Source organism: Canis lupus, chromosome 26 (assembly GCF_003254725.2).
Source record: "Canis lupus dingo isolate Sandy chromosome 26, ASM325472v2, whole genome shotgun sequence".
Lineage (NCBI taxonomy): Eukaryota > Metazoa > Chordata > Mammalia > Carnivora > Canidae > Canis > Canis lupus.
In genome coordinates this window covers 29,160,514-29,174,844 of record NC_064268.1, presented here as the reverse complement: position 1 = coordinate 29,174,844, position 14,331 = coordinate 29,160,514, and the positions used below count along the sequence as shown (strand labels likewise).

At 44.0% G+C, this 14,331-nt stretch overlaps 1 protein-coding gene across 4 annotated transcripts in view; it reads right to left on the bottom strand.

Moving 5' to 3' along the window:
• Nucleotides 1-13,935, bottom strand: part of CLTCL1 (clathrin heavy chain like 1) — a 94,632-nt gene extending 80,697 nt beyond the window's left edge. For 3 of the 4 annotated variants that reach the window (XM_025474864.3, XM_025474862.2, XM_049101886.1), the window contains exons 1-2: nt 13,048-13,110; nt 1,692-1,899 (exon numbers count right to left, since the gene is read on the bottom strand). In XM_025474864.3, coding sequence (XP_025330649.1) covers nt 1,692-1,899; nt 13,048-13,095 — 256 coding nt within the window. In that variant the 5' untranslated portion in view covers nt 13,096-13,110. Of the gene's footprint in view, nt 1-1,691; nt 1,900-13,047; nt 13,111-13,802 lie in introns of those variants that run through there. The other variant, XM_025474863.3, reaches the window with a different exon arrangement.
• Nucleotides 13,936-14,331: the final 396 nt, after the last annotated feature.

Below are 14,331 nucleotides of genomic sequence, written 5' to 3'. Positions count from 1 at the left end.
CCGTAAAAATAGGATACTTGAAATTATATCACTTTGGTTCCACAGCTCACACTTACTCATGTAAAAGAAAACAACACTCAATTACTATAGCTGAAGCAATTCATATGAACACTAAGAATGGAAAGAAAAAAAAAAAATAAAGAACAGCCCCCGCCATTAGAAAGCTGGCCTGGTCTTCACAGCCAGGCCATGTTGCTCTCCTAGCAGACATAAACCATCTTAGACAAGTCCAAGACCATGATAAAGTGAGACAAAGCAAGGTCGCTTCAGAATTTTATCTAAGTACAGACAAAAACAAGGTAAATGTGCAACCCACAAAATATGAAACAGCCCCTCTCGTAGCTGAAATGAGTGCCTGCTACTTCTTTAACCAATGCCAGTTTTATCCTCGCTCTAGTCTGTCCTTCTCTATAGATAAGATTAAGATAACCTAATAAAATTACTCCCATTTTCTAGCAGCAATCTACAACAAACTCCTATTTCCTTAGACCATCCCCCAAATCCCTCAACCAAACCCCAAATCCTACAAAAGGCAAAAGGTTCTTTCTAACACCCTCAAATAGTAGTATGATACATCCCAGCTCCCCATGGTGTTTTGTCCTCGCTGAAACAAGTAATAAACCCAACTTATTCAACTTCAGGTGTGTTGCCAGTGGCCTTTGGTTGAAGAGGACTGACAGCATGTAAATACGAGTTCTCTCCATTCCCTTACCACACTCCAACAACCTCTTCCAGGAGATCCATAGTGCACAATGGTAAAGAGAACTGTATTAGAGGACCAGGAAGACTAAAATGCTGGTCATCTGTGAGACCTGCAGAGAACATCAAACAGCAAACGACATGATAGATAAGGGCTCTCAAAAGTAATGAAAAATAGAAAATGCAGAAAAGCCAAAAGGTCATGAAGAATCCATAAAGGTTAGCAATTTCTTCAATTAAAATTAGTTTACACTGCTTACACTACATGGTCATAAGTTTCAGATGTCTATTTACCTACTGAAAGGACAAAGTAGACCCTATTTCTGTAACAAAAAAGAAGCACAGGCAAAGCTAATATTTGGCATTCACTAATTTTAGCTCCAGAAAAAACTCTCACTTTTCAAGGTAGGTGGCAATACACTTTGCATAAAATACTAACAAGTCCAGTATATACATAATCCTTTCAATTTCCCAAATCATGATAATATGAAAAGATTTTATACTCTCAAAGTAACTAGGATGTTTCAAGCACCCAATATTCCCTGATTTCAGGGAGGTAAAATTCTATTAATCAACAGCTATACTGTCATTGATGTGCTTCACAGGAGAAGTAGTACCTTGGCTCATATTCCGGGATGCCTGGAGCACCACCGTAAAGCAGCCCATCATGAGGTCCAGGGTACCACATGGCCCTCCTGGGGAACATATGCAGTGTGGTGTTAGCTTTTCCAGATGTGTCAGTCATAAGGATGAGGCCTGGGCACTCTCTCCTGTATTTGGTAGTGTGCATGATGTCTCAAAAAGCTGGGGTGCTCAGGGGCCTCTGGTTAAATAAGGTATGTAAAACAGAGCTTTGGCTAAAACTTTTGGAGTTTAATTTAACATTACCGATGACACTTCCCTGTGAATTTGCTGACAGTTGTCTGATATTTAAGGTAACACAGCAGGTAAAGTGAAGTAAAATTCCTTTCTGAAAATCCCATCAGGCTTACCTTTCAGAGCTATCACCTTAGAGGCTGGATTCATGATGGCACTCTCAGCAGAGATGGGCCGTCTGATTGGCACCATTGGCTCACTCATGTCAATAATCACTACTTGCGCCTGTTCGCCAACCTTCTCTCGGACACATATAAACTTATCAGATTCCATGGTCAGTGTGCTAAATCCAATGTTGGCTGGATTAATTCCCAGGTTCTGGAGCTAAATAGAAAAGAAACATTTGATTAAAAGCAAGTCTTTCCTCTCTGAAATAGATTAAATCTAGCCTATCATTTCCCAAAGCCTAACAGAAGGAGGAAGAAAAGTTAAACAAGAGTTTAGAAAAAACTTAACATTGACTATTTGAGGCAAACACTGACTTGTGTTTCTATACCTTTAAAGGCACAGGCAATGCATCAACAGTAGGCTGTGAATCAACTCTCAAGGAACTTTTTTTTTTTAATTTTTATTTATTTATGATAGTCACAGAGAGAGAGAGAGAGAGGCAGAGACACAGGCAGAGGGAGAAGCAGGCTCCATGCACCGGGAGCCCGACGTGGGATTCGATCCCGGGTCTCCAGAATCGCGCCCTGGGCCAAAGGCAGGCGCCAAACCGCTGCGCCACCCAGGGATCCCTCAAGGAACTTTTGATCCTGCAGGCTGATGAGAACATACAAGAATAAGGATAATACCAAGAAGAGAGAAGGATGCCACGAGTGATACAGATGGGAAAACATCTGGTTGAGTGTTGGGGGGGTGGAGGAGCCCACAAAGAATACCTCACAGATAAGCCCATAGTTGAGGAGAGCCCATAGTTTGGAGAGGTGAAGGTGGAGGAAGAGAGGAGAAAGGAAGAAAAGACAAAAACTGATTTCTCTGAAAGCAAGCAATAACAAAGAACCAGCCAAGAGTTTTTCCTTAAAGCAACCCCACATATCATAAAATCTGATTTAATTTCTCAGTTTACTTTCATTTTTAAATTTCTTTTAAATGTATTTATTCATGATAGACATAGAGAGAGAAAGAGGCAGAGACACAGGCAGAGGGAGAAGCAGGCTCCATGCAGGAAGCCTGACGCGGGACTTGATCCCGGGTCTCCAGGATCACGCCCTGGGCCAAAGGCAGGCGCTAAACTGCTGAGCCACCCTGGGATCCCCTCTCAGTCGGTTTAAATATTTCTTGGCAAGTCCAAGGTTAACAAAAAGTCAACACATTTGGTACATCTTTGGAGGCAGACTGCTTGAACTTGTGTAAAACTTAAATCAGGTGCCTTTCTCCAAAGGTCACTTTACATAGTGCCTATTTTAAATAAAAACCTATGGATGAGGGATCCCTGGGTGGCGCAGCGGTTTGGCGCCTGCCTTTGGCCTAGGGCGTGATCCTGGAGACCCGGGATCAAATCCCACATCGGGCTCCCGGTGCATGGAGCCTGCTTCTCCCTCTGCCTGTGTCTCTGCCTCTCTCTCTCTCTCTCTCTCTCTCTCTCTCTGTGACTATCATAAAAAAACAAAAAAACAAAAAACCTCTGGATGAGATAAGCTTCAATGAAATACTCTGGGAAAACACACACTCAAGAAATTTCTATCACCCTTATAAAGAATGGTGCTTATTTCTATAAAACTCCCCTGCTCCAACCTATCTACAAGGTATCTTTGTTTCTAAACATTGTTCTGCTCAACCCAAACCCTACTGCTACTGACTTAACCCTTTAGTACCTGTTACTCTGTGTGAACTTGTATAAAAGAGTATGCTAGCAACAAAGATTAGGGACCATTTGTTAAAAATAACTACCAGCCTTTGGAAGAAGCACAAACAAGGCTGTTCAAACTGCTAGTGTAATTCTTTACTCTATCTTTTTTTTTTCTATGAACTCCTCAAAAGCAGGGATTGTATCTTATTTGTTTCTTGTGGTACAGAGTCTAGCATATATTGAACATTCCAGCTGCTGAGTGGAACAGACTACAGGACAACAGGTCACCTCATCTTATCTTTCTGCTAACTCAGGAGACAAGTATGCCATGCACAATTTACACAACACAGGGTTTTCAGATTATCTTCCCAAAGCCACCATGCTTATTAATGATGGAGATAGTTGTGAATAAAGCTTGTGCTCTGGACCACAAAATTGAGTTGAAATTCACATTTTATTTTCACACATCTGAAATAGCAGCTTAATGCAATTGTAAATGTAGTGTAGTGAATGAAAGCTGAGACTTTCTCATAGAAAGTAATTTTCATACATTCGTTCCATAAATAAGTACTGAATACACAGTACCTGCTAGCCACTAATTAGACTCTGAAAGCAGTAAGATACATAAGATATAGTTTTTTTTTTTTTTTTTTTTTTATTGGTGTTCAATTTACTAACATACAGAATAACACCCAGTGCCCGTCACCCATTCACTCCCACCCCCCGCCCTCCTCCCCTTCTACCACCCCTAGTTCGGTTCCCAGAGTTAGCAGTCTTTACGTTCTGTCTCCCTTTCTGATAAGATATAGTTAGTCACAATATCCAGAGCCCACAGGCTGCGGAGACTAACGATCACTATTTGGTTGAACTATATGAAGATGCTGATAGGAGGGCACTGAAAAGTTCCCTTGGGGGCAGAGGGAGGGGGAGAAGCAAAAGGGTGAAAGAAAGTTCCCAGGAGACCTACACAGTCTTCCTTTCTCATTATGAATTATTGTAAGCGTTATACTATATTAACATATAGTAACATTTCGCGAGCACCCTAACACTCAAGCACCCAACACCCAACACTGTCAAATCTTTACATTTCAGAGCCATATATTTAAGTGGACCTAGATTTTCTAAATTTTCATTTTATTCTTAGCTTGGGATTATATGGCTACATTCTGATTTCAACTCCAAATATCAAGAAATATTTGTACTCAACCTCTTGAGCACAGTAGGTTCTTAAGTATTAGTGACTGAGTCCAGTTCCTCACACAAGAGCATATACACATATTCATGGCATTCTGAAAAGGTAAAATCACTTCACAAATCAAGACACTGTTTTAATAGCTGAGAACAGTGTATCCAAAAATAAGAGACTATTAGAACTAGAAGAAAGGAAGACAGTGTTTCTCAAGGGGCGCTAGTATCCTGTAATCTCTGGAAATGGGCAATTCGAATTGTACAATGACTAGAGAACACTAATTAGCTAGCATTTACTGGGGCCAGGGATGTCAAACACAGGACAATTCCACAAAAAGAACTTTTACATCTAAAATATCAAATACCGGCGTGCCTGGGTGCTCAGTCAGTTGAGCTTCCAACTCCTGATTTTGGCTTGCGTCATGATCTCGGGTCGTGCAATCAAGCCCCGAGGCAGGCTACATGCTCTCCTGGGGGGCGGGAGGGGGCTTTAGATTCTCCCTCCCACCCCTGCACACCCTCTCTCTATTTCTCTCTCTAAATAAACAAATCATAAATATGTAAATAAATAAAATGTCAAATACTATGTTTTCTCATTAGTAGCTATAACTAAGGACTCCTGATTCCTATAATAATTATTCTGAAAGGTAACACAGATACACATTTAAACAGCCAATATATATGAGTTAAGCAAAAGTACACAAGATACTATCTAATAATCCTTTTCTGTTCTCAAGACCCGCAATTAAATGAATCCAAATTCAAATCTGACACTGGGGAAAACATAAAAAGAAATTACTCATCCAACAGTCCTGTTGCTTCTATATTTAAAGGGCTTAGGGACAGTAGTCTGACTGGGAGGGAAGGTTGCAGCTGTGTTTACATAGGGCTGTTAGTGAAAACACACACTGCCAGTATCAAAGAGCCAGAACGTTCCAGTTACACTGAACATCCAGGTTTTTATGCCTCTCTTTGAAAAACCTAGTCCTTTTTCCTTTGTATAAGTCTCTGCAGGCTCACTTACTTCTGCCTTATCCCTATGCCCAGCACATGGTCGTTCAATAATTAATTAGTAAAGAAGTTAACAAGTTTTAGGCAGTCAAGAAAATAATTTGAAGTAACTTAGAAATCTTTTATATCTCAAACTTATCAGCAAGCTTTTTCCTACCTTAAAGAGGGAGCTCTGTAATTGAGGACCTAGGAAGAATAATGATACTGAGGTCCTTCCTAGGAGTAACCTAAAATTCTAGGACTAGGTTAGCTCAGAGTAGTTTAAAAACAACATTTGTAGAGTGCTTTATAGAACCTCTCTCAAATTACACCAATGTAGGTTTTCTGTATTTTAAAACCAACGCACAAGACCCTATATTTATACCTGTTAAATGTCAACTAGTTGGATCCTAGCCTGTCAAGATCTGCCTGGATTCTAATTTTGTCATTGAACTTTGCTAGGGCAGCTCTGCGGCATCCTTCTTCAGCCAGCCAAGAGATGGTAATCTTTCCCTGGCATGGAGACCGCCAGCAGGTCCCAAGCAAGAGAAACAAAAGAAAATACAGAATAGACTGAAAGCAATAGATTTATTGAAGCAGGAAGGGAAAGCAAAGAAATACAGGATGGGGTGACAGGTGTCAACAACTACAGAAGGATATTAGTAAGCAATACTGTCAAATACATGCTGCAATCTGTGTGTAATCTTTTTTTTTTTTTAAGATTTTAGTTATTTATTCATCAGAGACACAGAGAGAGGCAGAGACATAGGCAGAGGAAGAAGCAGGCTCCCTGCAGGGAGCCTGACGTGGGACTTGATCGCTAGACTCCAGGATCACGACCTAAGCCAAACTGAGCCACCCAAGCGTCCCAATCTCTAGGTAATCTTTTATTTTTTTATTTTTATTATTTATTTATTTTTATCTGTAGGTAATCTTGAAAGAGCTTCAAACTCTGTTAACTTACAAAAGCAAAAGGAGGGGAATTTTAAAAAAAAGATTTTATTTATTTGACTGACAGAGCACAAGCAGGGGAGTGGCAGGCAGGAGATGAGAAGCATGCTCCCCACTAAGCAAGGAGCCCAATGAGGGGCTTGATCCCAGGACCCCAGCCAGGATCATGACCTGAGCCAAAGGCAGCAGCTCAATTGACTGAGCCACCCACGCGCCCCAAGGTGGGGAATTTTATAGCAGGATTCTTTAAATTATTTTTTGAAAGATATAATGATTTTTAATAGTAGTTTCTTTTGGGAAAAGACCCAGTGTTTGAACAGAAAGGTTTACTTTTCATTTATACTTTCTATTTAGGGCTATTCTTCCCATGTATACGTATTACTTTAAAGCTTGTTCCAGGCAGACTTTGCCCCAGCTATGGACTTTGCTCAAGAACCTTGTGGAGAGGGACCTTGACTAAGATCTTCCTAGTACATGGTAACTCTTTTAACCCAATAAATTCAAAAAGTACTTATGTAGTTTGGGGATTTTGAACATTTAAAATATGCTCAATAGTAATAATTTATTCTTCCAAAGAGGACCTGTCCAAATACATTTAATATTTGCTCACTTAACATGCCACTGTTGTGGACACACTCACAAAGGCTGACCCTTCCACATTCTCTGGTTACTTTCTTCACTTTGTAAATAAGAAAGTCAGAAGGTAATGACTGACCCAGTATCTCCTTCCAATACAAGAATCATCAGTCCACCAAGAAGCAAAATTTAACAGCTTATACAAGACCATAAAAACATTTTACATGGGTGCACAACAATTTCAGGACACAAGCAGCCTACCGCTGTTTGTCTTAGTATATCAAAAACCATTTCACAAAATAAGATGGCTACATAATGGCAACTTAAACTAAACACATACTAGGCTGTGAGTACAGCATCCCTTTCAGAGTGACTCCCCCGCTTCTTCACCAGCAGCCACAGATACACATGAACTGTTTTCAATTCACGCTCAATCTACTCCTCAAAGTGCTGCCTTCCCTACTCATGTGCAAAAGGCTTCAAATATCAACCTCTTTCTTTAATTATGAATGACTAGAAGATTGATTCAATACAGTCGCATGTGAGACTCACCTGGAAAGAAAGGCCAAAGTCCTTACCTCTCAGAGATCCTGATTTAATGTTTAAGGTGCGCACTTATGTGTTTCTCAGCCTGGGCTAGGAAGCACTGATTAAGACTAGTGACCACCTTGCTCCTATAATTTACATAGATCACCTTGGCAGACTCTGTAAGAACATCACCTCAAAGATATGCTACATAACCAAAACTCTAAGGGAATGCATTTATATGTTGTGTATTGAGCTGTGTCACACTTCAAAACTCTTTCAAATAACTATTCCTCTTCTGAATTAAGGTGTCATTGTTTCTTAGCTCTTTTGCTTTTTTCCATTCTAGCATAAAGAGCAACAACTTTCAAACTTAGATATTGGAATATAAAAAAGTAAAAATAGTACATATAAGAAAAATATTTCTGCAGGATAAGTACTCCTCTCAAAATCAGGGTGACAGGATAAATAAATTCATATAAATTGTAACATCCCAAGCTGAAGTTGAAGGATGCTTTATTACAACGCATTAGATCTAGAAGTGCAGCTTCTGCTCTTGGTACATTTCTGAAAGGTTCTTTGTAGAATAAAAGTTCCTATACACTAATTTTTTTCTTTTTTTTTTAAAAAAAGATTTTATTTATTTATTCATGAGAGACACAGAGAGAGAAGCAGAGACACAGAGGGAGAAGCAGGCTCTATGTGGGGAGCCCAATGTGGGACTCGATCCTGGGACTCCAGGATCACGCCCTGAGCCAAAGGCAGACGCTCAACCACTGAGCCACCCAGGCACCCATTTTTTTCTTTTTTAAAGATTTATCTTAGAGAGACAGAGAGAGGGGGTGAATGCACGAGGGGGCGGGGGGAGGAGGAGAGGGAGAATCCCAAGCAGATTCTCCCACCTACTTTGCATGAAGCCTCTCGTGGGGCTTGATCCCATGACCCTGAGATCACGACCCCCAGCTGAAATCAAGAGTTGGAGACCCAATTGACTGAGCCATCTAGGTGCCCTGCTATACACTGATTTCTATTTTCCAACTGACCATTATAAAACTATTGTTTTTCCTCTAGGGAAAATCTGGCCCAAGAATTTTCATATGAAAGAAACCAAAATTAAAAACAGAAAAAAATAATAAGATTCATAAAATGTAAAGTGATAATATGGTAGACACAGGGTAGGGGCAGAAAAAAAAATGTCAGTGATATAAGCAGGAGTATATTTTTTAAGATTTTATTTATTTATCTATTTATTTATTTAGAAAGAGCAACAACCAGGGTTGGGGGGTAGGAGCAGAGGGAGAGGGAAAAGCAGACCCCCCCCCAAAGCAGGAAGCCCGATGCAGGGCTTGATGCCAGGATCCTGAGATCACAACCTGAGCTGAAGGCAGATGCTTAACCAACTGAACCACCCAGGCACCCCTAGCAGGAGTATTCTTTTTTTTTTTTTTAATTAATTAATTTATTCATGACACACACACACAGGCAGAGACAGAAGCAGGCTCCATGCGGGGAGCCCGACATGGGACTCGACCCTGGGCCTCCAGGATCACACACCCTGGGCTGAAGGCGGCACTGAACGGCTGAGCCACCCGGGCTGCCTGTAGCAGGAGTATTCTTAATAAAATAGACTTAAGAATAAATTGGTCACAGGTGAGCTATATGGAGGGCCTGGAAAAGCCTACAAACTGTATCATTAGACAATCTACATTATAATTAGTTATTGATTATACATTTTAATATGAGATTGGGTTCCATTCCTTCAAAGATCTCAAGCCTGTTATATACCAGGCAGTGGGAATACAACTGCAGATAGGAGGAGATCCTGAGCTTACAGTACAGTAGGGACCTATATACCATATGGTTAGGGCCATCATGAGGGAAGCCCTAAAGCTATGGGGGCACTCAGGAAGGACTCCTAATTCTGACATGTCACGGACACCTTCCTGTCATTTAAGCAGATAGATACCAGAAGGCTAAGTAGTACTTGGCTGGGTAATAAGAGTGAAGGGAGGAATGTTCTGGAAAGAGGCAATAACCTGCAAAAGCCCAGAGGTAAGAAAAGGTCCTGAAGGACAAGATGGGGAGCAGCAAAAACCTGAGCAGGTGCTGGATTAGGCACAGCTTTACAGGGCATTGGAGAGTCTGGCATTTTCATCCTGGAAGCAAGAGGGAAGCATTCACTGACGAACTTTAAGCAGATGTTTAGCCTTTGAGAAGATCTCTTTGCCTGTGTGCTAGACTGGAGGTAGAGGACCAGAGACAAAGTTAGTGCAGCCATCTAGGTGAGGAATGCTGGCATAGTCCAGGGTCATGTCAGTCATGCTCAAAGTGGCAGAATAATGCCCAAAATACACAGGAGGAAGAATCAACAAGTTAGGGAGAAGTCATGGCTGTCTCCTAGGTTCCTGGCTGGAAACTGGAGAAGATACACATTTAGAGAAAAAGAGGAACCCTATTTGGAACGTGATGTGTTTGAAGAACCTATGGATCCAATGCCCTTCTCCAACAGACAGCTGTCATCATGGTAGTAACAAATAACAAGAATAGAGTGTTTTATTATGTACCAGACATAATAAAAATTTTACAAACTTTTTGTAAAATTATGTCCCACACCTTACATTTACCACATTTATTTTTTTTCATTTACCACATTTATTAACTCAAAACCTCACAACAGCTCTATGAGGTAAAAACTGTACCTTTTACCTTTATATTATAGATGTAGAAATGTACTTACAAAAAGGTTACAAAAATTGCCCAAATGCACTTGTATGTGCCTGAGTCCAGATTTAAACAAACCCTTCCATTGGTCTTCAGTCTGTGCTCTTAACCAGAGCCTTTTATTGTCTCTCCTTCATGTATCTCTGAGGATCAGCAAAAGTATGTAGCCTGCCTATGAACACTGAGCATATGGATATACATATAAATCACCCAGTAGAGCATACAGAATGAAGAGATAAAGGGTAGGGCAGCCCAAGTGGCTCGACGGTTTAGCATCGCCTTCGGCGCAGGGCCTGATCCTGGAGTCCTGGGATCAAGTTCCGCGTGGGCTCCCTGCACAGAGCCTGCTTCTCCCTCTGCCTGTGTCTCTGCCTCTCTCTCTCTCTGTGTCTCTCATGAATGAATAAATAAAATCTTAAAAAAAAAGAGAGATAAAGGGACTCAAGACAGACCCCAGGCTTATGCCTAAGAGAAGCTCACAAAGAAAACTGGGTTGTGGGCAGAGAGATAGGAGAAACCCTGGGAGACTGTGGTACTAGCAAAAGCAACAGAAAAAGGGTCATAAGGCGGCAGTAAAGCACATTGTCAACTGTAGATGTTTGTAATGCTGGGATTTGAGTTCTTTTCTTTTTTTTTTTTTTGAGCAGGGCTTAGCAAACTACAAACTTTTTGTATAGCCCAACTAAAAGTGGATTTTGCACTTTTTACAAGATTTTTTTAAAGGGGAGGATGGGAAATATGTGACAAGAGACACAATGTGGCCCTCAAAGGCCTAACCTATATACCTGGTCCTTTACAAAAAAAGTCTACATTTCAACTTGTGACCTTGGCAACAACAGATGCAGGGGAAGAGTGGATGCAAAAACCAGACTGCAGATTATTGAGGAATATAAGGGAAGGGATGGAGTCATAAGGTGATTCTTTCATGTCTAGCTGTGAAGTAAGAGCTTCAAGGGGACAGGGGAGAGGGAGAAGTTTGTTTGCTGTAAAGACAGAAGAGATATGAGCATGGTTAAACACAAACATGGAAGAAGCCACCACAAGGGAATGGATGAAATCAAAGGAAAGAGAAGATGCTACTGAGTAAGGCCCTGTTAAAAGGGGGAAGAATGTAGGATCCAGAACACAAAGGAAAAAATGGGAAAAACCCACTTCTAAGATAACAGGAAAGCAGAAAACGGCAACTACAGACAAGTTTTCAAGACTGCAGGCATGAAGGTGAGGAATATCCCATTTATGGCTTCTGTTTCTCCAACCATCTGCTACCAGCAAGGGGGAGTAGTGGGATCAGAGATTTAAGGAACAAGCGGAAATTTTGAAATGTGTGCAGCTAAGGGAGAGTGTACAAACTAGAAAAACAAGGAGTGCAGAGTAACCTCAACAGCTGGTTAATGCTGGAGACCACAAACCATATTTACATAGCCTGTATGCTAACAAGGCACAAGTAGTTTCCAGATAATAGAATATATCTCTTCAAGGCATTATGAACTTCAATAGGAATTTAAAATGCGTTACTGCTTCCTTGCCTTCTGAAGAAAACATATTTAGTGGCTAAAGCACAGGCTTTGGAGTCAGAGATCAGGATTAGAACCCAAGCTGTCACTTTCTAGCTGTGTAATTTTACCTTTATTACTTACCCTCTCTGTGCCCCAGTTAGATAAACACTAAGTTAAATGAGGTTTATAAAATACACAATATAGTGACTAGCAGCAGAAATGGCTCAATAAATGGCACATATTATTACATTGTTCTAATTAACAGCAGCAGTAGTATTTTGCTATTTCACATTACTGTCAAGAGATGGGCGTTCAGGATACCTTCTACCTCCACACAACTACAGCTGCTGTTATCACTAACCAAGTGACAATGGAGGAATACTCAGGGATCAAGTTTTCAATCTGTATAATAGGTGGATCTAGCCAGTCACTATACTCCCAGGGCCTTTCCCATTTGGATACAGAGTAAGAAGTGCTCTATGCTGTGAAAAAAGAAAGAAAGAAAGAAAAAAAAAGACCTTCCGATCCACCACATTCCTTGCAATACCACAATTTAGCCACAAAGACCTGAGTCTAGGGATGCATGTGTGGCTCAGCGGTTTAGCGCCTGCCTTCCACCCATGATCCTGGGGTACCGGGATCAGTTCCCACATCGGGCTCCCTGCATGGAGCCTGCTTCTCCTTCTGCCTGTGTCTCTGCCTCTCTGTGTGCCTTTCATGAATAAATAAATAAAACCTTAAAAAAAAAAGACCTGAGTCTGAATCCTGCTCTTATTTGCCAAATGACTAGACAAGTTATTTAAATTTTTAATTTATTTATTCATGATAGACACACAGAGAGGGAGGCAGAGACACAGGCAGAGGGAGAGGCAGGCTCCACGCCGGCCCACGCGGGACTCGATCCCGGGTCTCCAGGATGGCGCCCTGGGCTAAAGGCAGGCGCCAAGCCGCTGAGCCACCCAGGGATCCCCTTGACAACTTATTTAACATCTTTGTGCCTTGGTTTCCTCAACTAGAAAACAGGGATCTTATGGGATTGTGATGATTTTTTTTTTAAGTCGGCTCTATGCCCAGCAACAGGGAACTCCAACTCACAAGGGTGAGATCCAGACCTGAGCTGAGATCAAGAGTCAGACGCTTAACAGACTGAGCCACCCAGGAGCCCAGGATTGCGATGATTTTACATAAAGCACAGCGCCAATGGCAAGTATTCATGCAGCCCTGCCTCCTCACCTGTAAAAAGGGAATCACATCACCGCTCAGGTGACACAGGCTTGTCATGGAGTAGAGCACTGCGCACCGTGCCAGTCCACGATCCTCGGTCACACACAGGCAGCCCAATCTGTATTTCCCTGAGACACAACTCTACTGGGACAGTAGGAGATATAACAAACTGCGACCTCACTAAACAGCTAAACTTTTGGGGTGTCACTGCATATTGAAGGGTGCCTCTTCCTCCCTGATCACACGGCTTGACGACCCTCCCCCCACGAAGCCGCCCCAGTGACAGGGAGCCAACAGACGCAGAGTCAGATGGAAGGATGGAGGGGCGGAGAGAGAGCATCAGGCTCAGGCACGGGCTCTAGAGTCGCAGAGCTCGCGCTGCAGTCCGGGTGCCCCGCTCGCCGGTCTGGGGGCGCACCCACCCCGCGCTCCCAGCACGCCCTCCGGCTCCGGGGTCGGGGTCCCAGCGCCCGCAGGGCTCTACCGTCGCCGCCGGACAACGGGTCTCGGCGGCCAGCACCCCCGGCGAGCCGCTCGCGCCGGCCGCCCGCCCCCGCCCTGGCCCGGCCGCGTCTGCGTCCGCGGGAGCCGGGGTCCGGGTCCAGGGCCTGGGCCGGGGTCTGGGCGGCCGGCCGGGCGGCGTCTCCAGCCCGGTCCCCCGGGAGGCGGGGCGGCGGGGCCGCGGGGGGCGCGGCTGACAGGACGGAGCGCGCGACCCGCCCCCTGAAGCCCGCCCAGCCTCGGCGCCGGAGCCCGGGCCTCACCTGGAAGTGCTCCTGGAAGCGGATGGGGAGGATCTGCGCCATGGCGGGCGCGGGGCCGAGACGGCGGCGGAGACACAAACCGAGGCGGCGGCGGCGGCGGCTCCCCTCACGCGGGCAGACGGGCGGCGGCGGCGGCGGCGGCGGCCGCGCAGGCGCAGTGCCCCATCCCGCGTCCCGCACGCGCCTGCCTCCGCATGGACCCTACGCGGGATCCCTCCGCCCGCCTCCAGAGGGTCCGCGAAAAGTAGTCCCTCGCGTAGCCGCACTTCCAGCTCTCCGGGGCAGGAACCCGTCTGCGCTGGGGAGGCAGGTGTGCGCGGGAAGGTGCAGGGGGCCCGGGCCAACCCCCAGCTGGTGTCCCGGGCAGGTGTGCGCGGGAAGGTGCAGGGTCCCGGGCAGGTGTGCGCGAGAAGGTGCAAGGGTCCCGGGCAGGTGTGCGCGGGAAGGTGCAAGGGTCCCGGGCAGGTGTGCGCGAGAAGGTGCAAGGGTCCCGGGCCAACTCCCAGTTGGTGTCCCGGACAGTTGTGCG